The following is a 25,346-nucleotide window of genomic DNA, read 5'->3' as shown; positions in this document are numbered from 1 at the left end:
TGCATGTTTCATTAAAATCAGGAAAAGTAAAACCAACACTTTGTGAAGATGTTGAAAACTAGTGTAGTCCATTTACCAGTTTTCTTGATCCGACCAAAAAACTATATAATATAATTTTCCACCTGAATGGATAGCAAAGAAATGAAAGGTGTATTTGAGTGGAATTATACAAAACATGACTACTACTACCATCACTTCTATACACAAACAAAACTTCCTGCTGCTTACTTCTTCATACTGCAATAAGATCATCTACTACCATCCCGGTTAGGGTTCCTCCTTTTGTCAAATGAGAGTTTAGGATTAAATCCATCGAGCACCTCGTCGAGCATTGGGCCGCTATATCTCTGATATTTGGGCGATGAATCTGACCACATCATCCTCCCGCTCCGGCTACCCACATCATACCCTGGCGTCGACATGTAACCCGAATCCATTATGAGGTCCCCTTCCAGAATCCTAAGCACCTTCATCATTCATCATACAATAAAATGAATCAGACACAAGAATCCCATCTCGGTTTTCGAAACAATCAGGTTCTCTTTAGTATAGTTAGCAGGGATTTATTGCAACTTGTAAGCAACTATCCAGTGCTGAGATTATCTTTTTCTCCCAAAGAGTATATTCGCCAAGGCGGAGATTATTTTGTCTCATATAGGGATTAGGAATATGAGTCTAAACTCAACAATAGTAAAAAGAATAATCACACATTGGGTGTTACTCCCACACAGGCTCAATCATACATCCTTACCCATAATTTGCCACCCAAGAACTAACTGAGCTACCCTCGCAATCAAGCAACTTACGGGATTGTCAACTATTACGACTAATATAAATTCTCAAGTTATAGCCCGTGCATATATAGTTCCAACATAACTATGATAGGTTGCTTACCTGAGAGGTTCGAGGCCTTGCCTGAGGATCCCGCCTTATGCACAAGGATGCAGCATGCAACATGCAATAAACTTCATGTTCGTTGTAGCAGTTCTGTATTCGGGGATCTATTAATTCTTCAATGGCATAATCTTCCAACAAAGGGCGTGCCTGTAAACAAGTCGAAGACGAGGGTAAGTAAGAGTGCTGAAAAGGTAAAGTAATCCCATTCCCGTATTTGGTAAGGTGTGCCATAGAGAGTCAGAAACAGACCCATTCCACGAGACACTGCTGGCCCTTGGGTCTGTTTAGATCCACCGCTTTCCGACCAGTTACGAGCTCTAGAAGTACCACCCCGAACGAGTAAACATCCGCTTTTTCCGTAATCTGGCCACTTTGAGTATACTCGGGAGCCAAGTACCTAAACAATGCATTATAGTAGTGTTACTCATGTATACATTATACATAAATAGTTCGCATTGGCATCGACAAACACTTTGAAGCACATACCCAAATGTTCCAATTACTCGTGTTTCTACTCCCGTGTCTCCATCAGGTTGCCACCTGGCTAAGCCAAAGTCTCCAACCTTTGCACAGATTATTAGATTATTAGAACAACTATTAACGCAAGTATGGAACATCTTAATCAACAAATTGTAGCATTGCACAGACCAGCCAAAAGGATTATTTACAATTCCCACAATCTATTTGCTTAGTTGAAGGCAAACAGGGACTGGGTGTTTGGTAAATGGCTGTTAGCTGATAGCTGATTGAGTTAGTAGGTTTGACTTGTGATAACATTAGCTGATTGTAGAAAAGTATTTTGGTAAATTAGTTGTTAGCTGATTACATACAAAATGACTTACTTAAAAAGCTACTTTGAGTAGCTTTTGAATTTTAGCATTTAGGAGTTGTTACAAAAAGCTAATTAATCACACTCATGTTGATTATTTAACCAAGTCAAATAGCTAATAATGCCCAAATAAGCCAAAATTGGCTGATAGGCTAACTATTTTACCAAATAGGGCCCTGTCAACAAAATTAGCAAAATAAGAGACTTAGCATACCAGGGGTTCAAAGTCATGGGTGATGAGAATGTTGTTGGGTCGCATGTCTCGGTGCACAATACAGCCCACTCTACATTCCTCGTGAAGATACCGCAAACCTCTTGCAGCTCCAACCGCAATTTTTTGGCGTGCGGACCATTCTAAGGGTTCCCGATTACGCCCTGAAAACGACCCGAAAAGACTATTGTTTAGTTCAAGTTAGCCCAACAATCAAATAGTGGATGTACAAATTAGGAATATTACGTACCATAAAGATGGGAATCTAATGATCCATTGCATATGTATTCATAGACCAACAATCTTCGACTGTCCTCGATACAGAATCCAATCAACATAACAACGTTGCGGTGCTGAGCACAACTAAGAACTTCAACTTCCGAGCAAAACTCCTGATCCCCTTGAGAACTTGCCAATTTATGTTGCTTCACCGCAACTACCTGGCCATCCGGGAGCACTCCTCGATGAACCGATCCATAACCACCCTCGGCCAAGAAGTTAGCTTGAGAAAACCCGCACGTCGCGAGTTCCAGCTCAGCGTAGCTGAACCACCTAGGAGGTTTTCCAAACACGGGCGCTTTGTGTTGACATATAGAACACAACGGAGGAGGACCAAGAGGGGCACTTTTGGATAACGAAACTGCTTCTCGTACGTTTCCACTAAAATCCATATCGGAACGTAAACTCGGTGACCCAAAGCAGCCTTCATCGGAGAACTTTTCGAGCAACCCCTTGGATGTAGAAATTTGTGCGAGTCTACTACACCTCACCGAGCCTTCCTGCTGACTTTGGGAGGGCAGACACTGCTGATTGACAATATCCGACATCCTCGGATGGAACCTTAAACTCGACGAAGTAGACAACTTCTCGTCATCACTCTCCGAGCTTGATTCACTACCACCTTGGACCTCCTTTTTAGCTAACAGCACCTCTTTCTTCAAATCCCTGCTTACTTCAACATTGAAAAACGGAGAAGTCCCGGGATCGGAGCTTGAAACCGACGATGTACCACCCTCGGTGGCAGTAAAAATCTCGGGACTACTTGTCGGAGTAACAAGAGGACCTCGAGTAGAATTTAACGGACCATTCTTGTCTGCTTCACGTTTTTCAGATTGCTCGAGAGATAAGGATGTGGTAGCCTCGGTTCCCTTCTTAGGAGATCCAACTAAATTAAGGCGAAGAACTTTCGGATGAGACCGCTTCATAACAACAATATTGCAGTGCAGTTCTTCCATACATCGTTTTTCCTCGGGTTTCAGCTGTCTGAAACAATGGACATTTAGTTTAAAATATGCAAAAACGAACGATTGTAAAGCATTAACACTTAAATTAAACCGATTACTTGTCCAGGACAACCCAATTTGCATGAATTCTCTTCGCCTCTGCTGCTACAACCCCACATGGTGAACTGGAAACAAGTTTAATCTTCACATTTATCTGGCAGGCAACACAAAGGCCAAAAAAACACCAAATCATTAGCGGAAAAGTGCTATGCAAGCAGTTCTAAGGCCGGAGATCAATAGCATAGATGTAAAAGTTAGACCAACCTTGTTTGGGTCATAAACATCATGGAGTTGAAGGATCATCTGGGAGCATGAATCTGTTATGTCAGATTTCTCTTCAGAGCTAGTTCCTGAGTGTGATTTCTTGTGGCCACTAGCACAATCTCCTGCAAACCTTGGGAACCCCCATTTTCTACCTAGAATATTTTAAAGATTGAAACTTTTCATTAACACTATCAGGAGGATAAGTGCCCAAAGTCCCAAACTAACCAAGAATGTTGCCTTTGACTGAGTTTCAAGCTATAATATCTTTCAGGTATGATGTTTTTTAAAAACCATGATCATATAAATTCATAACCTTAGCCTTTACTACAACAGATCAAGAATCAAGAAATGGAAAGTCACAGGGTTTGCATGCAAAGGTTCAAAAGTAAGAGAGAGAATGAATTACCAGAAGTGTTAGATGGGACAACCACAAGAAGGGTAATGCAATCCCCAGGTTGAACAACATGAGTCAAAGCCCAAACAAGAGCAGTCTTGGGTATCTCCTTTGAGGCCTTCACAGCAACCATTACCTTCTCAGCAACATCACAAACTTTTTCCTGTTTCCCTTTCTTCACTTCTCGAGTCATTAGAGTGCCTTGAAATCTTCAACCCAACCAACTGGCAAAAACATCATATACATAACTCCATTATACCAAAAAAGACATAAGAACCCAAAGAAGCTTTTGCCTGCATATAAGGAACAATAATAAGATAACACAGTAGGATTTATGATGTAGCATACACAATTCAAAATGGGTGATTCTCAAGCATATGCCTAAAAATGGAAGCCAAGTCAACTTCCAAAGAAACACAAGAAAAATCTGTTTTTTTTTTTTGTTTTTTGGAGGGTTGGGAGTTATTTGAAGGTAGTTTTTGAGCTAATAGTGTAGTTTAAAGTATGAGAGATGTAATTACCAAAGGAATCAAGAAAACACAAAAGTGCAGAACATTCCAAATGTAGGAAGAAACAAAGCCCTGTTGAATGGATCTGCAGAGGGGGGCTACTTTTGTTTCAGAGGTTTCTAAATGAATCCAGAGGATTTGACAGAAGCCGAAGCCTTCAAAGTACCAAATATTATAAATAATTACTCAAACGTTGGGCACATGATTTCTGAAACAACACAGAATGGCAAACCACCCTTCCCCTTTCTTTCTGGCCTCTGCTCTCAAATCCAATCAGTCAAAACAATGTTGCAAAGAAGCCCCAGATGAGGTGTTTGTTTCACAGATCAAGAGATTATAAACACTATTCCCTTTTTTGGCTTTCTTTTCAAAAAGGGAATCTCCCCCTTCACCTTCCAGAATATAAAAGTTCCAACAAGGTAGTACCTAATACCCCAGAAACGCTAAAGAAGCCGACAAATCTTTGAAATGAATTGCACTTTCTAGCTTCTTCAAATATCAAAATATTTTCTTTCTTTTCTGATTTTCTCGCACCCAGACCTGCAAAACTTGCAAAATTCCAAAACCGGATCAGCCCAACCACGTTAACACATTGGAAACCACAAAAGAAGCAGAAAACACAAAAATGGAAACCATCTGAAAAAAAAAAGGCTATGTACATCTCCATCATCACAGACCATTACTCCGTACCTTCTCTTTGTTATCAAAACAGCAAAACAACAGCACCCCCAAACCCGCCTAAAGCACAGATTCAGAAACACGGGAAAATTTAAGCTGAAAACGTACAGTGAAGATGATCTGAAAAGGGGCCTAAACTCTAAAGCTCATAACTTGTTTGGGAAACGCCACTCAAAAGCTGTCTATCACGCAACTATCATCTGTTCCACAGCACAAACAACTCGATGTGTGAAGCGCGTGGGACGATGACAACAAGAAACAAGAGTGGGGAGGGGTTGAGGAAATGAGGGTAAGGTGTGGGTTGGCGATGAATGAATGTTTTCCATGTTATATGATTATGGAAAGAAGAGTGTGGGGTGAAACTGTGAAAGTGAGAGAGCAACGAGAGGGGGAATGGGTTACACATAAAAAACACGAAACCACTCACCAATCTGAGAGGGAGAGGTGGGGAATGGTGGGGGGCGGTGTGGACTGCGACGGGACGATTGCTTGCTGCTTTCCAATTACTATTACTGCTGCAATTACTGCTTCTTCACCTCTCTCTCTCTCTCTGCTCAGTGCTGAATGCTGATCTTCTTTTTCAGTAGACTAGACTAGAGACTTGTGTTTTTTTTTCTTTTTCATTTTATACCCATGGTGATCTAACTTGGTCGGATTAATTCTAAGTTCATAGAACTCTATCTTATAATCGTTGAGTCACGTAATCAACATAGTCATTAAACTCTAGTCTTCATGTGTAACAAAACACTCAATCCGCACCTCCCATCTCATTTTTAATGGAATTCAAACTCTCACATTGTCTCATTCTATCATCAAGTAAGAATAGAGTTGTGTTGTTATTTTATTTTTATATTTTAACACTTATGATGATCTGATTTGATCGGATTAATTTAAAGATCACAAAACTCTATCTTATAGTCGTTGTAAATAAATGACGAGTCATGTAATCAATACATTCATTAAATTCTAACTTCATGTGCAACAAAACATCCAATTCACGCTTTACATCTCATTTTTCACCATATTTTTTGCAGTGATATTTTCTATGGAATTCAAATTCTCACATTGTCTCCTTCCATCGTGAAGTTAGAGTAGAGTTGTGTTTTTTAAACTGTGCATGTTTCCATTCCCGGAATTGCCCTCCATCCTCTGCATAATTTGGGTCTTGTCTACCCGGGCAGTAAAAAAAAAAAAAAAAAAAAAAAGGCAACACCTTTATCCAACATTTTACACTAAATTTTATGGTAAATAAAAAAGAAATTCAACGCCTAAATTTATTTATTTATTTATTTGAAAACAATCCAACGCCTAAATTGTTACTCCATCAATTTTAATTCGCATAAATATTTAAGAATAAAATAAAATTGAAGTCTAATGAAAAAAAATCATCATAAAGATTAAGTACATTCTTTGATTGGTGAAAAATAATTACTAAAAATATTGATTTCACTATTTGGTTATGTTTGGAATTGTAAATAATTAGTATAAAAACCAATATATCATTACACAATAACTCGGAGGGTGTGGTTGAGAAGAAGAGACTCGTTCATTCTAAACCAAAGGTCAAGGGTATCTCAGGCCAGTTGTCCCACCTAAAAGGGTGCCTACAATTCAGCAATAATAATTAAAAATTTTAATAAAATATAAAACAAATACTATCTTATAAAAACTAATTTGGTTAGCGTGAGTGGTCGTGGACTCTCATATGTAAAAATCAATCTGGTCAAGCACTTTGCTCATTAATAAAGTGTTAAAAGTGCCTACTTCACCCCTTAATAAAGTGTTAAAGGTGCCTCTTACAGTTATAGCAAAATTGTCTTACTAATTTTTCATATAAAACTTTATATGTGGAAAACAAAATACAAAGGGGAGAAGTCAACAATTTTTTTCTCATTCTTAAAGAAAATATTTTCAAGTGAAAAGTTTTTTCATTACCCAAACTGAAAAAAATCTAATTTTTCTCAAATTTATGAAAAACTTTCAAAGTATTGTTGGAATTTTGAAATAGAATTTCATAGGCTGACATTAGTTTGTTAGAATGTTAAACTATCTTGTAATCAAGTTTTAAAAGGATTGATTTATCACTAATACTGATGGAGTATAAAGAATATAAAGTTGTTCGAGATGTTAGTTTAGTAGATAAAAAGTTACACTTAAGTTTGTATTTTAGCGATACTATAATGAGGTTATTATAAACATTATAAATTTTTGTTTGGGATGACTTTATTACAGGTAAAAGTGTATATTTAAATATTCATAGAGCTTAATATACAATCTAGCGAAATTGATAAACTTGAATTTTATCAAAATAAAAATAAAATAAAGTGCACTGAAATAAAAGTGCCAAAATTTGAATATTGAAAGTGTGCTGTGCAGTTGGGCATTGGCTTTGAAGCTTGTCTTTACTAGTAGAAATCCATCCCACCTCCTCGTTTTAGCCTGCCCGCCATTAACGTTTTCTATCTGTTTTGGTCACGAGATTCACTTCTCCTCCTGTCTGATCACATTTTTAACTTCTTCTCACTCTAAATTTAATGATTAGCAATCAAGTATCTTGTAGTTCAATGACACCTCTAACCAGCTTAATTGGTATGAATGGTTGTACGCTTTATCCTTTTAAAAGAGATTGAGAGTTTGAATCTCTTCACGTATAGAAAATCAATTGGTCGGCACTTTACTCCTTAATTAGGTCAACCCGGTGTAAATGAAAATTAGTGATTTTTTAAACCTTTTGATTTACGAGAAAGTCTGCAACTGTTATCCAAATGTACACTATATATAAAGGTTGCATTGTGACCCTAGTCAGTCAGTAAAATACCACAATGCGATAAAGGTTGCATTGTGACCTTAGTCAATAAAATACCACTATATATAAAGGTTGCATTGTGACCCTAGTCAGTAAAATACCACAATGCGATAAAGGTTGCATTGTGACCCTAGTCAGTAAAATACCACAATGCAATAAAAGTTGCATTGTGACCCTAGTCAGTAAAATACTACAATGCGATAAATCAATATAAAGGTTGCATTGGAAGAATATAAAGGTTGCATTGTGACCCTAGTCAATAAAATACCACAATGCAATAAATGAACATAAATTGTCCATAATTGACTAGTTCAAATTTAAAATGCTAATATATCATCTCGTAGAGTCAAGCTGACTTTTTAAACCTAACTCAAATAGGATTTGAGGATAAAAAAAAATACAAATAATTGAGAAACAAAAAATCGCAATAAATATAATTATGAGACCGACATTGTTATTTCACATCATTTTAAAGACAAAAAGTTGCTTTTATGATTACATAATCATAGTTTATCTTATTTCATAATATATAATAATGTGAACATTGGAGTAGTTAATAATTGAATATCTATTATAACCGTAACTTCGTAAGCTTTTCGTATTAAATTTGAATTTGTTTCACTGCGGTAGATATCAACCGCATACCAATTGCTGACTTTTTTAATGGTTAATTTTGTTTTTAAATGGCACAAGTGACAAAAAGAGAGGGGGGTAGAACCAGTAGGACCCTCGCCGGAAATGGCAGGGCTCATGGAGCTTTTATAGTGTTATGTATTTATCTTAGGTTTTATATTAATGAATTTTGTCTGTTCTTAGGTTATCTGAAGCCGAAGTAATGATAACTTCTATGACAATGTTGGACTGATGTTTTATGAAATTTATGTGAAGAAGACAATGAGGCTTAGATCAAGGCAATTTTCAGTGGGGAGAGTGCCAACTTGTTCAAAGATTTCAAATTCTGGAGGGAAGTTTGTTCAACCACATTCATTCAAAAAAAAAAAAAAAAAGAAGGGGAAAAATAAAAAAACAAATACAGTAATGTTTATAACAGCAAGAGGAACAAATTTTAAAAATTTATCACAATGTATTTTTGAAAATGACTATTTGCTCGTGTAAATATTTTTCAATATTAAGGTTCATAATGAATCTATCTAGGTAATTTACAGACGGATAATATGAGGATACTTGATTACGTGATAACGAATGATAAAATTGAAACGTTATGATTTTAAATATCATTTCGATTATGTATAGTTTCTAATTAATGAATATAGTTTGTACATGTTATAAAGTTGCAGTATTACATTGACTTATAATATGATCATATCGTTCTTTGAACTTAAGATTGAAATCCTTATCTTGATAGACAAATATGACATCTAAAAGTTTAACCACACACCTCGTGATTGTGGGATATGTAAACCCAATTCCTCAAAATGGCCATATAAGAGCATCCTCAGTTGTAATTTTAGGGGAGATTTTTTTACAAATGAAAAAAATTGTTGGGTTGATTTTTGGCTAATGCAAAGGCTGATTTTTAGGGCATTTTTCTCCGGCAACATACTGGTTTTTGCAATATTTTTTTTTTTAACAATGAGACACACAATTGCGTCTCATTATCCACTCACGCTTGGGCAATTGAGAGTGGCCGTCATTAATATCAACGACCAATTCATTTAACCTATCAAAACCAATTATGATACATGTATTTGTTGACTTTTAAATAACTATATATTTATTTAAAGCATTCACACACATTCAGTGATTCAGGACCATAGGATGAGTTCAAGATCAACGGATGAAAATTAATGAAAACGAGAAAAAATATGGTGATATTTTTGTAATTCTATGCACAATATACATTTATGTGGTGAACCAAGTATTGGTGTGTAGTTAACTTATGAATGCATGGTGGTGCACTATGTGATGATATGTGATTCATTGAGCGATGGTTTGTGATGCACCACCAAGTTGCTAAAAATCAATCAAATGCAAAAAATGAAATGACACTATTATAATTTTGTGCGTCATGTATGTTTCGGTGGTACACTTTTGATGCTTTGTAAACGATGGTCTGTGATGAACCACCAAAAAATGAAAAACGTTGTGGGATCAATAAACTTGTCACCCGCTGAGTAGTACCGTTTGACCAACGGATCTATTGAACTCGTCGACAGATTTAACACCCCCGTTGTGTTGGACAATACTATATGCACTACACATTAGCACTTAATGCATCAATGAAAAATACATAATTAAAAAGAATTAAGAAATTGTCATTCATTTTTTTTTCTGATTTATTAATTTTCAACCTTTGATATATATATATATAGTTTTGTGTAAATTCTATTAACTTATAAAACAAATAAAATTGTTAGATTTTAAGAGGATAATTAAAAGTAATTAAAAGAAGTACTCCGTATATTGCAATTTAAAATTTATTTATCGAAATAAAAAAAAAGTATATTACAATTTAAAATTTAGTTATCGAAATAAGTGCAGAAAGTTTGGCCACTTTCCCTAGACCCAGCTGACACCAATTCGATCTCTGAAAGACTGAAAGCCTCATTTAATGAATGACTCATTGACATCACATCCAACCCTCCTGTCCCAATAAATGAAAATTAAGGAAAAATGATAATCCTATTTGTACAACTCTAATTACTACTCCGTATTTACTTTTCATTTTGATAGATGTGATAATTTTATTATAGAAGAATAAGGGTCAAATAGGCCACTGAACTGTATATCAAAGTGTAATTAGGTCATCGAACTCAAAAATAATGTAATTGGATCCCTGAACTACACAAAATCGTGCAATTAGGTCCAAAATAACTTGTTTACCTGAAATGCAGGTTACCAATTTTAAAAATAATTTATAAATATATTTTAAAATAAAATAATTAATTAAAAAAAAACTAAATCTAAATTTAAAATTGCCGGAGACGAATCGTCTCTGACAGTCTTTCGCCTCCATGGCCGGAGACGAAAGCTTCGTCTCTGGCCATGGAGATGAAGAGCTTCGTCTCTATGGCCAGGAGACGAAGCTTCGTCTCCCTGACCATGGAGACGAAGGCTTCGTTTCCATGGCCGGAGACGAAGCTTTCGTCTCCGGCCATGGAGACGAAGAGACCTTTGTCTCCATGGCTAGGGAGACGAACCTTCGTCTCCATGGCCGGAGACGAAGCTCTTCGTCTCCATGGCCGGAGACGAAGCTTTCGTCTCCGGCAGTTTTAGATTTAGTTTTTTTTTTTTAATTAATTATTTTATTTTAAAATATATTTATAAATTATTTTTAAAATTGGTAACCTGCATTTCAGGTAAACAAGTTATTTTGGACCTAATTGCACGATTTTGTGTAGTTCAGGGATCCAATTGCATTGTTTTTGAGTTCGATGGCCTAATTGCACTTTGATGTGCAGTTCAGTGGCCTATTTGACCCTTATTCCTTTTATAGATGGTGTAATTAGAATTACTTGTTATTTGTACTACTTTCATTAAAATTAGTCTAACATTATAAAGCCGTTTACTAACTGAAAATATTTAAAATTAAAAAATAGAAAACAGAAAACATGTTTACTAACACAGTTTTTCATTTTGAAAACTGAAAATAATTTCTGAAAATTTTTAAAAAATTGGAACACACTTAAAAACTGTTTTCGAAATGGAAAATATAATTATCTATCATCTATTTAATTATATGTCATTATAACTAAATTACTATGATTACATTCATTATCATCTTATTTTACTTATCACTATCTTCTACCTTTTCTACTTACTTTACTTATTCAAACATAATCTATTTGCTTACACTTTAAAGTTATACATTATTTACATTATCAAAATTAAGAATTAAATTTTATATAATGTTTTAGATTTTGATTGAACTCAATATATTATTAGTTTGAATGTTTTTTTATTATGTTACATCATAATACAATTTCGATTCATATATCGGATGTTAAAATCTCACATATATTAGAATTCAAAGTAAAAGTTATATATTCTTATACATGTCATCCAAATGAATATATTCAAAAAAATATTTAAAATAATAGTTCAATAAATATTAATATCATTTAAACTAAATTTCAGGTGAAAACAGAAAACAAGATAACAGTTTTCAATTAGTAAACAAGTTTTCTAAACAGAAAATAGATAATGGAAAGTAGAGAATGAAAACTGAAAAATTAGAAAACATAAAATAGAGAACACGTTTCTGTTGGTAAACGGACCATATGTTTTTATTAAAATATTTATTATTTATTTTATTTCAAATTGTAATTAAAAAATTAAAACATAAAATTTTAAAAGTTAGTTAGACTATTGATTTCGTATTTACAAAATTACAAGTAATTATTGGTATTTTGAATTTTAGCAAATTATTTAGATATAATATAAATTTATTCACAAAAAAAAAAAAAAAAATTCTCGCCATTAATTTACTTCTTTATGATATTTTATCTGTTAGGATTTATTTTAAAATGGTCCAAGATCTAATATCAACAATCGATCAGCTAATTTTAGAGTGCAAAAAATGGATCAAAAGAAGATGGAGTGTTATATGACATCACGTGCTGTGGGAACAGAACTAAGGGGGTATTTAGTTGGGATGAAGGAATTATGAATGAAAGGAATTGCAATTCGGTGGGAAAAAAATAAGGTAAAAATAATGTAGGAATTCAAATTAAATTGTTTGGTAAGGAGTAATAGAATTATTGGGGATGAGAATGAAAAAGTGATATAAAAATTAAAATATTCTTGTACAATAATAATAACAATAAAAACCATGGGTAGTAGTATCATTTGATCTCATTTTCCTTTCTCAAATTCATTGAATTGCTATTCCCTCCTTGAATTGCAATTCTCTCAAACCAAACACTGTATTTCAGACCTTCATTGAATTACAATTTAATTACAACCAAATTACATTCAACCAAACGCCACGTAAGTGGCAGATTGTCTTGCTAAAAATCATAATTCAATCTTATTTGGTTTTGTTTCATTTTTGTCCCAATGCTAAGCTACTGATACGGGTTCAGCCTTTTAGGAAAATGATGATTACATTTTGTTGTTTTGTTTCTCCCGCGACATCGCCCTTCATTTTCATTAAATAAATAAATGAATAAACAAGCGGTATGCGGTCAGCTTGTTTAGTTAGATCAGTGAGATTTAACAAATCATTGACTCAGTATAAATCTCATTTAATTTAATTATTAATTATTGTGATGTTTATTTAATCTGATCCATTCTGTGATTGAAATGATATATGAGAGACGGGACTTTACAGGGGCAACCCGCCGTTATCCCAGTTGTCTCCGTCAAATCCTTTGCTTCTAATTACCCGATCCCCCATGCATCTTAGAACAGACGTTTTCCTTCTGTCACTGACAATAACGTCCTTCCGTTACGTCACTTACCTGTCACCGTGTCACGTTACCGCGTGCACACTCATCAAATCATCTGGAGGCGAACGTCTGCGTAACGGCGATGACGGCCGAGCAACGTCGGACATGGTCCCACGTTCTACGGATCGTGTCTCCGTCATACACGTACTTCTGTGTTTTTAAATTTTAATTACTCCATAATAATAATACTCCGTAGTAGTTTAAGACGTATAACTGAGGTTTAGTTGAGATTATCCTATACGATCCGATCCTAAACGGTCCAAAATTTTCCCATATTTACGTGTCAGACAGAACCTGGATTTCGTGGAATAAGCCAAAATGGAAGTCCTGTTGAACCACAGCTAAGAGTGAAAGGCAATAATATTATATTTCCTAAACTAGATTCACTTAACAAACCCAAAACTCGAACTAATGAAGTTGTAATTAAATTATAATTAGAATAAGAAGTGGAGTGGGGTAGGTAAACGTAGGTGAAGAAGTCGTCGCAGTATGGTGTCTGCGTGCACGTCCAAAGGATATTTAATTTGGTGTGTAGCGATGGCGAGACAGACATTTCGTATCGTTTTTAAACAACGATCCTTAATTTTCGGATTTCTTGTTTCACAATCTTTCTTTCATAGTGAATTTGTCCACTTTAAACATAAGCCTTGTTTGGTTAATGAATGTTAGGTAGTAGCTGATTGGGTTAATTTGATAGTATAATTAGTTTATAACATTAACTGATTGTATAAAGTTGTTTGGTAAATTCGCTGATAGCTGTTTGGTTTAATTTCATTTTACAAAAAGTTAATAGAAAAAGTTGTTTTGAGCAATTTTTTTAATTTTAGTATTTTAAAGTTACAAAAAGTTAATTAATCAAATACTGATATTGATTTTTTAACTAAATCAAAAAGTTAATACTGATCAAATAAGTCAAAATTGACCTAAATAGGGCCAATCTCTACACTATCGTCATCGAAGTTCGAACCTTGATTTTTTTTTATTTCCAAATATTAAATATTAAACCATTGAGCTAAACTTGTATACACATTTTTTTTTTTTTTGGAAAAAGTGTCAAATAATCCCTCGAACTTTAGCTTAAAAGTCAATTAGGCCCCTAAACTTTTTAACTGTGCAATTACACCCATCAACAATTCATTTAGGTGCAATGAAGTCCAAAATTAGGTTAACGACCTGCTATCACAGGTCATTAGGGTTCAGGCTACCATCTGACGAATTTTCCGGCAGAAAAAAAAAGTGACCGACGCCCGACTGACGAAAGTTCTGACAAAAAAAAGTGACCAGCGACCGACAAACGGTCGCCGGTCACAGAGAATGTCATTTTTTTTTTTTCCGAAAAATTCGTCGGAAGGTGGCCTGAACCCTAATGACCTGTGATATCAGGTCATTAACCTAATTTTGGGCTTTATTGCACCTAAATGAATTATTGATGGGTGTAATTGCACCTTTAAAAAGTTTAGGGACTTAATTGACTTTTAAGTTAAAGTTTAATGGTCTATTTGACCCTTTTCCTTTTCTTTTTATTTTTTTTATTTTTTTATTTTTTATCAAGAGGTGAGATACTTCGTGTATGGCGTTGCAGTGATCCACGACAATTCCTTGTTAAATAAAACATGATTCATTCTGTTTTGTGATGTATACTAACATTATTTAAATGGCTGTGTTGTTCAATGATATGTATTTGGGATAGAGTAAATTCTCATTATTTAGCCATCAATTATATTATTATTTATTTGATTTTGAATACATAAGTATTAAGACATTATGTGACAAACTCAATTAATAATGTATTAACAATAATTAAACTCGTGATTATTCAAGTACATGAATTATGTTTCACTTGTTTATAAATCGTGGTTGGCATATAATTGGATTATATAATTTCTGATTAAATTGGTATTTAACTGTTTTTACTTTATATGGACTAGTTGATTTTTTAATTATCAATTTATGTAGAAAGTAAAATGCAAAAAGATGGACGGATAACTCAAAATAAATATGTTAAGTAGCCTGCAGTTGTTTTTTCAATAATTGATTGAAAGCAATAGGTATAGTTTTGGTTGATCATACTACTCAATTTTGATCAATTATTTGGTTTTTTTTTTTTTATGTCTTAAATGTTTTTCAATTAAGATAATATTTTGTTTCACTTGTTCAAGATTATTTGCTATTTAATCACTAAATCAATTTTAAGTTGAGTTATGATCAAATCCTTTATATGGCCTTTCAAAAAAATATATATATATATTTATATGGCAGGGTGAAGTGACAACAAGTTATTTTGTAAAAATTGACTGCACCTGTTTAGTTTAATGGTTCAATATGCAAATATGTAATATTTGGGGAAGAGACTAAAATTTGAAACTTGATAGCGGCAGTGTGGATTGTGTTCAAAGTGGACATATCCATTGTGTGTACCGAAATTTGACCATGTCTGCTTACCCACCGAGTTAAAGTGATTTACATAATTTCAAATGCTCATTCAAGCCGGGGTGTGAGGACTCTTGGGTTTGATGATTCAACATTTTGGGGAAGTTATTTTGTAAAAAGTGTGAATTAATCTTATCCATCTATTTAAAATTATCACATGTTAAAACTTAAGGAAAAAATCAGTGACATTTTTGTAATTATTACGATGTATTTGAAATTGTTTGATAGCACATGTATTAGTAACTGACATTCAAGTCTATTTAAAATTAGTGACATTTTTATAATTATTAATATTAATTATTAATATGCATTTGGAATCGCCGAATAGTACATTTATGCATAAGTGACATTCAAGATCTATAATGTACAAGTGTATATAGTGTACACTATTAGTTATCCACGTATAGCATCAAGTGTTTTCTAATACACCATTTTCGTCATTTTTTCTTATATCCCATTATCCCAATCATATCAACATAGATAAATATATGAGATTAATTCACAAAATTTACACAAGAAACTTATTCTCATTATAATCATTCTCACATATATATAAAAAAGTGATTTTATGTGTTTTCCAATTGTTACAAGGTAGGATTGCAATAAGAAGAATTGTTTGGCAGAAATTGGGGCAAATTATTGTGATTCATGGTTAATGCTATGTGAATCATAATAAAAAATAATTTTAAATATAATAAAAGTATATTATTTATACTATATAAAATAATATATTTATCTTGAATATAATGTAATTTTGATTATATTAAAAGTATATTATTTAATACTTTATAATATGATCCACACAATAATGATTGAGAAATTGGTGGCCCGAGCAGGCAGACAAGAGAGTATATAAATGTAACATTGGGACAATACAAGAAACAATCGTTATGCGTTGGACCCGTGTCCAGCATGCTTGCTGGACACGGGTAACAGTGCCGTTAGGCACTGTTATCTCCTTTTTCTTCTTTTTAAAAAAAAAAAAAAAAAAAATTCAGACCGCTTCATTGTAAGAGTATATGTTCATAATTTTATTACTATATGTTAATAACTATACATTCATAACTCCATAACTGTACGTTCATAACTCCATAACTGTACGTTCATAACTCTATAACTGTACATTCATAACTCCATAACTGTACATTCATAACTCCATAATTGTACATTCATAATTTTCGAAGCTCTATGTTCACAATTTTAGAGCTCTATGTTCATAATTTTATCACTATATGTTCATAATTGTAAGTTCATAATGTTAGAGCTCTTTGTTCATAATTTGATCAATAACTGTACATTCATAATTCCATACTGTAGATTCATAATCTCATAACTGTAGATTCATAACTCCATAACTGTAGATTCATAACTCTATAAGTGTACATTCATAACTCCATAACTGTACATTCATAATCTTCGAAGCTCTATATTCACAATTTTAAAGCTCCATGGTCATAATTTTATCACTATATATGTTCATAATTGTAAGTTCATAATGTTAGAGCTCTGTGTTCATAATTTCATAATTGCATAACTGTATATTCATAACGACATAACTGTACATTCATAACGGCATAACTGTACATTCATAATCAAAAAAAAAAATAACGCCGTTAACGGTAAAACGCAGGCAATTTTTTTTTTTTTTTTAACTAAATGACGCGTTTTTTTTTTTTAAAAACGACGTCGTTTTGGGCCCGTGTCCACAATTCAATGTGGACACGGGTCCAGGGCATAATTTGCCTACAAGAAACCAAAACTCCTATAATTCAACGGGTCTGGCGTATGGGTTTCTCTAATTTAATGAACCCTTGCCCAGTTGCCCGTGAAACTGTGAAACCATGGCCCATATAGCCATATAGGTGGTCCAACGCTAGGCGCACTTATATTAATATGTTCAACTCCTCCATTTTTTAACTTATTACTAATCTTCCCCAGCTATTAACTGTTTCTGCCACGTTTTATTTACAATGTTTAATTTCTCACTTAATAAGAGTTAATTCCAAATGTGTATATTAATTAATTTTATATTACAAAATAAAATGTATGTCTTTAATCATGACCACCAATAAAAGTCATACCATATACAAAAAAAAAAAAAAAAAAAAAAAAAAAAAAAAAAAAAAACTAAATTCAAAATATCTAGTATTGTCAAAGCAGGTCGGTGGAACAAGGCCTATTATTTAACGACCCTAAAAAAATGCTAGATTGCCCCAACGTGCTTAGGCCTACCAAACTCCTAAAATTTTAAGTTTATTTAAATATTATTTTAAATTTTAATAATTATTTACTAAAATAATTTAGATAGTTAAAAAAAAAAACATTAACATCATTTGTTACCGTTAATAATAACTAATAAATTCAAATAAACAGATAATCCATACAAAATTAATCCAAAGTTAAAGAATTCGTAGTTAATATAGATACATATATTATAAATAATTTATACATTATACTAATATGCTATTTTAAATAAGGTTTTAGGTGCATTCAAAAAATAAGGTTTTATGTTTTTATTAGTTTAGTAGTATTAATACCAAAAAAAATTAAGAATCACAAATCATTTATACAAGTGTAGTTATTAAACTCATGACTCATCTATAAATTAACTTTGTAAAGTTATTATTATTATTATTATTATTATTATTATTATTATTATTATTATTATTATTATTATTATACGCTAGGATATGATCGAATGGCTATCTTCAGGGCAATTTGCCCCTATCGACCAACATGTGACATCGATCAATGTCCTTACTCGTTAACGTTTATTTGAGTATGGGTCGATATGCATTCATCATCCTAGATTTTTTGTTCGGTTTAGCCTTCTTCCTCAACTTGGGTTGGGCCTTTCCTATTCTCAATACTCCATCAATTACTTTTATGAAAAGATTGATTAAATTTATGTATATTAACCACTTCAACTTGTTATATTATAGTAAAATTATGCATGAAAAACAACCATTTTGAGATGAGATGAAAAGAGCATATATTAAGATAAGGAGAGATTGTGGATGCAAACATGCATGTAGTACATGTTAACGTTAAAATATTGTACTTTTATTATGGACAGATAAATATGGATGCATGTTGCATGTTGACGTGCAGGTGAGCAATTTGCAAATAATCTTTTTTTTTTTTTTTTTTTTTTGGGATAAATTTGCAAATAATATTTGTTATCAACAATCACGTGTTGGGTGGTCCTTACCATGCACCCATCATATGTTGTTGTAATAATTTAAAAGATGGATGATGTATACTAGTGGGTGTAGTGGGAGACTATTAATTATTGTTTGGGAATGACACTTATTTTAGTAAGGTGGTGAGGAAAATGTGCATTTAAAACATTTTAATTATACACTATGAGATGTTTTTCATATTTTTTTTTAATGGAGAAATGGTAATAAGTCCTTAAATTTTACTTGAAAGTGAAATTAAGTATCTTAACTTTTAAAAAGTGTAATTAAACATTTGAACTTGTCATTTTGGTGTATCTAAATCCAATAGCTGATTATCTACATGGAATAACCAGTCATAGGGTTCCAACGACAATTTCGATGATAATTCCAATGACAAAAAATTATGACAAACGTAAAAGTAAAAATAAAATTTGAGTAGCACGTTTTCCACAGAGACAACCGACTGGTCGTCTTCTTCGATGGATAAGGCGACCAAATTGGTCGCCTTCTCAACCGGAAGTTGCATTTTTGTGTTCCATGGTGGTGGTCAGCGGTGACCAATGACGATAATTTTTCAGGCTTTAACTCATTTTGACATTTCGAGTGTTTAACTATATTTTTTTTAAGTTCAAATGTACAATTTCAAGTAAAGTTCAATATGATTTTTAATTTTTTTTAAAAAATTTGTAAATATTACTTTAACTTTGTAAATGTAACAGTTCGATTTCGGTATTCGATAAATGAAACCTCCAAATGTCATTGCATACTTAAGGGTTCCGTCTTGACATTTGTAACTTGTGAAAAGAAGAACCAAAACAACTTGTGATCGGTTATGTATCACCGCCATCACATATTATTATATTATTATTACAAATAATATGTTTATTTTCAAGAAAATTAACCAAACAAAAAAAAATTGCAATTTCTTAAATTTCAGCTGAACATAAAATGTAATTTAATGACCTTCAGCCAGCCCCAACACATTAACACCCATCGATAAATGTCTATTTATAATATATTAGAATTTTTTTTTTTTGATAACTATAATATATAGTGCAACATCTTAATTGAGATAAGACTTAAATTCGTGACCTTCTATTTAAAATAATAACAATAAAATGTCGTCAGACCATAAGATACTTGACAGTAAAAATTCATTTTTAATTTACTATATACTCATTTTAAAATAATATACTATACTAAAACGAACATTTATGTCAGTGATTTACTTTCTAATATGGATCTGACCCACAATTTAATGATTGCATACAATAAATTTGGAAGAACATGACCAAAATTGGGCCTGAGTATAGGCCTCTAACTCTCTAAGGGCCTTTTTTTGTCCATTTCTGAATATAACCGCAAATTTGGGGTAATCATTATTGTGTGGACCATGGTCCATACAAGTTGTGTGGATCATATTTTGTATACTATAAAATAATGTATATTTAGTACAAAAATAATATACATTCAGCACAAAAATAATGTACATTGTATTCAGATGATGTACATTATTTTTGTACTGAGTGTACATTATATTGTATAATGTACATTCAGTACAAAAATAATGTAATATAATGTACACTCAGTATAAAAATAATGTACATTTAGTATATTTAAAATGTACTTTTTGTTATGGTCCACGTAACACTGTGTGGACCAATAATTTGCCAAATTTGGGTTGGCCAAGTTTTAAGACAATAGTTATGTTGTGAAAACGTGTTCACCATGCGCATGGTAAATATATGGGTAAATTCATAATTTATATACTGTAGATTCATATTTTTTTTTTTTTGAAAACGTAGATTCATAATTTTGTTTTTCATTTGTTGTTAACGGGATAGATCCATAATTTCTAAGTTGTAGATTCATAATTTTTATAATGTAGATTTATAACATCTATACTGTAGATTCATAATTTCTATACTATAGATTCATAATTCATGTAACAATAAATGCAAAACAAAATTATGAATCTATGTTTAAAAAAAAAAAATTATGAATCTACAGTATATAAATTATGGATCTACCCCTGTGTTCACCATGCGCATGGTGAACACGTTTCCACAGCATAATTTGCGGTTTTAAGTATCAAGGACCTGACTGGTTCAACAACAATTGTTATGCTGTGGAACTGTGTCCACCTTGCAATGTGGACACGATTCTATGTTCATAATTACTAAAGTATATGTTCATAATTATAAAATTATATATTCATAATTTCTGAACTTCATATTTATAATTTTTGAACTCTATATTCACAATTACAAAACTCTATGTTCATAATTACTAAACTATATGTTCATAATCATAAGTGTAAAGCTATATATTCATAAGGGAAAATCAACGATTTGGTCCCTCAATTGTTAGCGAAATATCAATGTAGTCCTTTAATCGCGAAATCATCGATTTAGTCCTTGGAAATAACTGTTTTTAGTTGATTTGGCCCCTCCGACCGTTCTCCGTTGAAAATCCGGCGAAGGCTCCGATTTGGCATGGGTAATTTAGTATTTTCACACCATCTTCTTCATCCTCCTTGACTAAGCTTCACCGGAAAACGCTCGTCGGCCGGAAAATGGAGCCAAGTCCATCTATCACGAAATATGCCGCTGAGCCGATTTGTACTGGGTACGGTGGTCCGTCGGATCTGCTGGTTCGCTGCCTGCCTGACCGGAATAATCTCCATTTTGGCCATTGACTATTTCTCCATAGAATTACTCATTTTCTCCCTCTAAATCGTGAAAGACAGAGAGAAAAAGGCTTCTTCTATCCATCGAAAGTCTCAACTCTGCGCTGCGTTGTACCGTACGATGTGCTGGACGGCCTGGCTCGATGGTTCGGCTCCAGCGTGGCGGCCGCCTTCTTCTCGTCACTGGAGCGTTTCTCGTGTGTCAACCTCACCACCTACGACACCGACGAGGAGGAGATGGAGGAGGAGGAAGACGAAGAGTCCAAGGACGGCTCTTCTCACGCTGGCCCTAACGCCGTTGCCGTTATCACCGATAACAACCAAACCTGACGACTTTCCGATCCACGAAACCGCCGGTAAATCAATCCTCCATTTCTCTTTCCGTTGCTTTGTCGGTGGAAAGGACTGTTCTGCGTATAGAATCGCAACAATTTTCAAATGGAATTGTTGACGTTGTGATTTTTTATTTTTTATTTTTTATCGCCATTGTAGTATCTTGCTTGATGTTTGGTTTGTAGGATCTGATTCTTTCATCTTTCAAATAAGAGAAAATAAATTGAGTTAGGAGAAAATCAACCCACCAATTTTGAATGGGAACAGAATTTGGCTTTAGATTAGCGGCATATTTCGTGATAGATGGACTTGGCTCCATTTTCCGGCCGACGAGCGTTTTCCGGTGAAGCTTAGTCAAGGAGGATGAAGAAGTTGGTGTGAAAATACTAAATTACCCATGCCAAATCGGAGCCTTCGCCGAATTTTCAACGAGGAACGGTCGGAGGGGCCAAATCAACTAAAAACAGTTATTTCCAGGGACTAAATCGATGATTTCGCGATTAAAGGACTACATTGATATTTCGCTAACAATTGAGGGACCAAATCGTTGATTTTCCCTATTCATAATTTTTAAACTTCATATTCACAATTATTGAATCTCTATATTCATAATTACATAAATATATGTTCATAATTATGTCCACAACTCTATATTCATAATTATAGAAGTATAGAACTATATGTTCATAATTATAGAAGTATATATTCATAATTATAAACAGTTTTGGAACAGTAGGTCGACACGGTTCCACAGCATAATTTACCGTTTTAACCTTCAAGGACCCGTCTAGTTGGAATTTCTCATCATTTTGAGAGAATTAGCATACAGCCTATAAAACATCATTATGGGCTTATTTGATAAATGACGGATCTATCACGCTAAAATTTTCGTTTAGTTATTCAAAAATAAATCTTTCTGCAAAACGCCCTCCACAATTATTATTATTACTATTATAAAAGTTAATATTATATTGAGTCCTCTGCGTATAGTAATTTTGCCACATGTAATCCTAAATTTTCAAATTGACCATCCGTAATCTTTCAACTTTCAAATTGTTATCATCCGTGGTCCAAATATGACCAATGACCATGGATGACTAACTTGGACTATAACCATATATGGTTAACTTGAACCATGAATGAGAACAATTTAAAGATAAAAAGATCACAAATGGTGAATTTGAAAGTTCAAACTAAACCTGACAAAACTATATACTCGAGAGACCTCATATGAAATTAAAAAATTAAACTTCAAAGGAGCCTAAGGCTCATTTATAAAAGAGCCTTATGCTCCTTTTACCTTCCCCATCTGATGTGGGAAGGGTTGGAAAGATGGGGAGTTGAACTCCTTTTAATATTTTGTAGAGGAGTTTAACTCCCTTTATAGAGGAGTTTAACTTCCTCTTTCCTATCAACTTTCGATGTGGGATTAATTTTTTTTTTTTCTGTTTTATTATTATTATTATTATTATTATTATTATTATTATTATATCTTGATATGGGTATTATTTATTTTGTATTTTATTATTACATAATCAAATACCTAATAAAGATAATGGTAAAAAAAATCTTTAATGTTATTGGTTAAGGCTTTTACATGGCGCGAGGGGGAGAAAGAGGGAGTGCAAGTTGCTTGTTTGAGGTATGCAAGACAATTTTTGTCTAGGCATTTGAGTGTGAGGGTGGAGCATGTGTACATGGAGCATAACCGGGTGACAAATATGTTAGCTTCGTAGGCTTTGCAACATGATAGGGGGTTGAGGTGCTTGGAGGTGTTGCTAGTGTTTGTCTATGATTTGTTGTTGGATGACAATTATGGTGTTTCACTAGCGAGGTGTGTAGTAGTGGACCCCTGAGTGTTCTTTGTGTTCGTATTGAATAATCACCTCTCTTAAATGATTATGAAAAAAAGAAAAAAAAAAAAAAACCTCCTAACAAAGACATTAAAGTTGGACTTAATTAGCACTTGAAATTAATGCATCATTGAAATAAAGAGTTTGAAGGAAGCTTGAAGAAGAGGATGTCATAAAATAAATTTAAGAAAAAAGTGGTTAATTTACAATTTTACCTATAAAAATGGTATTGTTGCAATTGTTTGTAGCTAAGAGCATTACAATAATCATAAATTTTGAGGAGTTTTTGTGAGTTTTTGCTGGTATGACTAAAAAGAGAATATGAGAGGGAAGGGAAAAGGAAAAAAAAAAAAAAAAAGTAAACCAAAATCTGGAAAAAGAAGAAGAAGAAGAAGAATAGTTGCATATAACGCACCTAGCCGGCAAGTGGACAAAAAATCAAGTTTTTGCACAATGACTCATTTAATTCTCTTTTATCTCTCTCTCTCTCTCCTCCGCATAAGCATTACAACCTCAAAAACCTCCTCAAAAAATCACTAATGTGGTTACCCTAACAGTCTCTGTGTAAGGCAACTAGGAGAGAGACCAAATATACACACATCGGATTAAAATTGAAGATCGTATGGAGAAGCTACAGAAAGTAACTATGCCAACAAAATAAAGTTAATATCATTTGTGGTCCTACAAATAATTATTTTGTCACATTTAGTTCTAAACTTTTAAATTGATCACCTATCTCCCATCGACTTTTAAATTATTATCATCTATGGTCTAAGTTAACCATCAATGGTCATTCAACTATCAAATTTTAACTAGCCGTGATCCTTCTAGACGGACCAAGGCTGTTTATATTTTGAAAATTGAAAGACCATAGCTAGGTAACTTGGACCACAAATGATAATAATTTAAAAGAGTTAATTCCAACAATGATCCTCCGACTATATTGATTTTTCAAAATTAGTCCCCGACTTTTAATTTGGACACTTTATGTTCCTTGACTTTCAATTTCTTTCCAATTGGTGTCCTTTCGTCAGATTACAGTAAAGTGGACTTTAAATAAAAGAGTAAAGTAGTCATTTTATCTACATAATCTATAATTCTTCGTATTTCTTCCTTGTATATGCGATTTCAGACATCAGATTCACTTAATTGCTTAATCCCTAATGGAATTTTGTTCTTCGAGTGGATTTAGGGATTAAGCAATTAAGTGCATATGATATCCGAAGTCGCGCATACAAGGGAGAAATACGAAGAATTATATATTAGGCAGATGAAATGACTATTTTACACTTTCATTTAAAGTTCAATTGATCGTAATTTGACAAAAAGACCTCAATTGAAAATAAATTAAAAGTCAAGAGACGTAAAGTGTCCAAATTAAAAGTCGAGGATTAATTTTGAAAAATTAATATAGTCGAAGAACCATTATTGAAATTAACTTTAATTTAAAAATTCAAAAATTAAAAATAATCAATTTAAAAATTTAAGATTAAACATAGCAAAATTATTATAAGAATCGAGGATTTCATATGACATTAACCTATAAAATAACTATGCCAAAACATGAAAATTGTTTA

At 33.0% G+C, this 25,346-nt stretch overlaps 1 protein-coding gene and 1 long non-coding RNA gene across 8 annotated transcripts; one reads left to right on the top strand and one right to left on the bottom strand.

Annotated features, from left to right (window-relative positions):
* Positions 1 to 27: 27 nt before the first annotated feature.
* LOC109190742 (inactive protein kinase SELMODRAFT_444075) lies at positions 28 to 5,676 on the bottom strand. 7 transcript variants are annotated; one of them, XM_019341321.1, is made up of 11 exons: positions 5,493 to 5,676; positions 4,400 to 4,927; positions 3,891 to 4,102; positions 3,485 to 3,636; positions 3,280 to 3,374; positions 2,188 to 3,200; positions 1,941 to 2,101; positions 1,384 to 1,460; positions 1,147 to 1,294; positions 895 to 1,044; positions 28 to 467 (listed from the first exon to the last, which is right to left on the bottom strand). In XM_019341321.1, the coding sequence occupies exons 3-11, from the start codon at positions 4,069 to 4,071 to the stop codon at positions 249 to 251; spliced, it is 2,196 nt and encodes a 731-aa protein (XP_019196866.1). In that variant the 5' UTR covers positions 4,072 to 4,102; positions 4,400 to 4,927; positions 5,493 to 5,676; the 3' UTR covers positions 28 to 248. The 7 variants fall into 7 exon arrangements, with proteins under 7 accessions (XP_019196866.1, XP_019196863.1, XP_019196862.1 ...); XM_019341318.1 differs by lacking the exon at positions 5,493 to 5,676 and adding an exon at positions 5,047 to 5,461 and having other exon boundaries at positions 4,400 to 4,935; XM_019341317.1 differs by lacking the exon at positions 5,493 to 5,676 and adding an exon at positions 5,047 to 5,461.
* Positions 5,677 to 5,753: 77 nt separating this feature from the next.
* On the top strand, positions 5,754 to 15,813 carry LOC109190469. The gene is made up of 3 exons (XR_002055709.1): positions 5,754 to 5,765; positions 13,009 to 13,010; positions 15,739 to 15,813. It is a non-coding gene; the product is annotated as an uncharacterized LOC109190469 (long non-coding RNA).
* Positions 15,814 to 25,346: the final 9,533 nt, after the last annotated feature.

The sequence above is a fragment of the Ipomoea nil genome, unplaced genomic scaffold (assembly GCF_001879475.1).
Source record: "Ipomoea nil cultivar Tokyo-kokei standard unplaced genomic scaffold, Asagao_1.1 scaffold1576, whole genome shotgun sequence".
Lineage (NCBI taxonomy): Eukaryota > Viridiplantae > Streptophyta > Magnoliopsida > Solanales > Convolvulaceae > Ipomoea > Ipomoea nil.
This window is presented reverse-complemented; position numbering and strand designations above follow the sequence as displayed.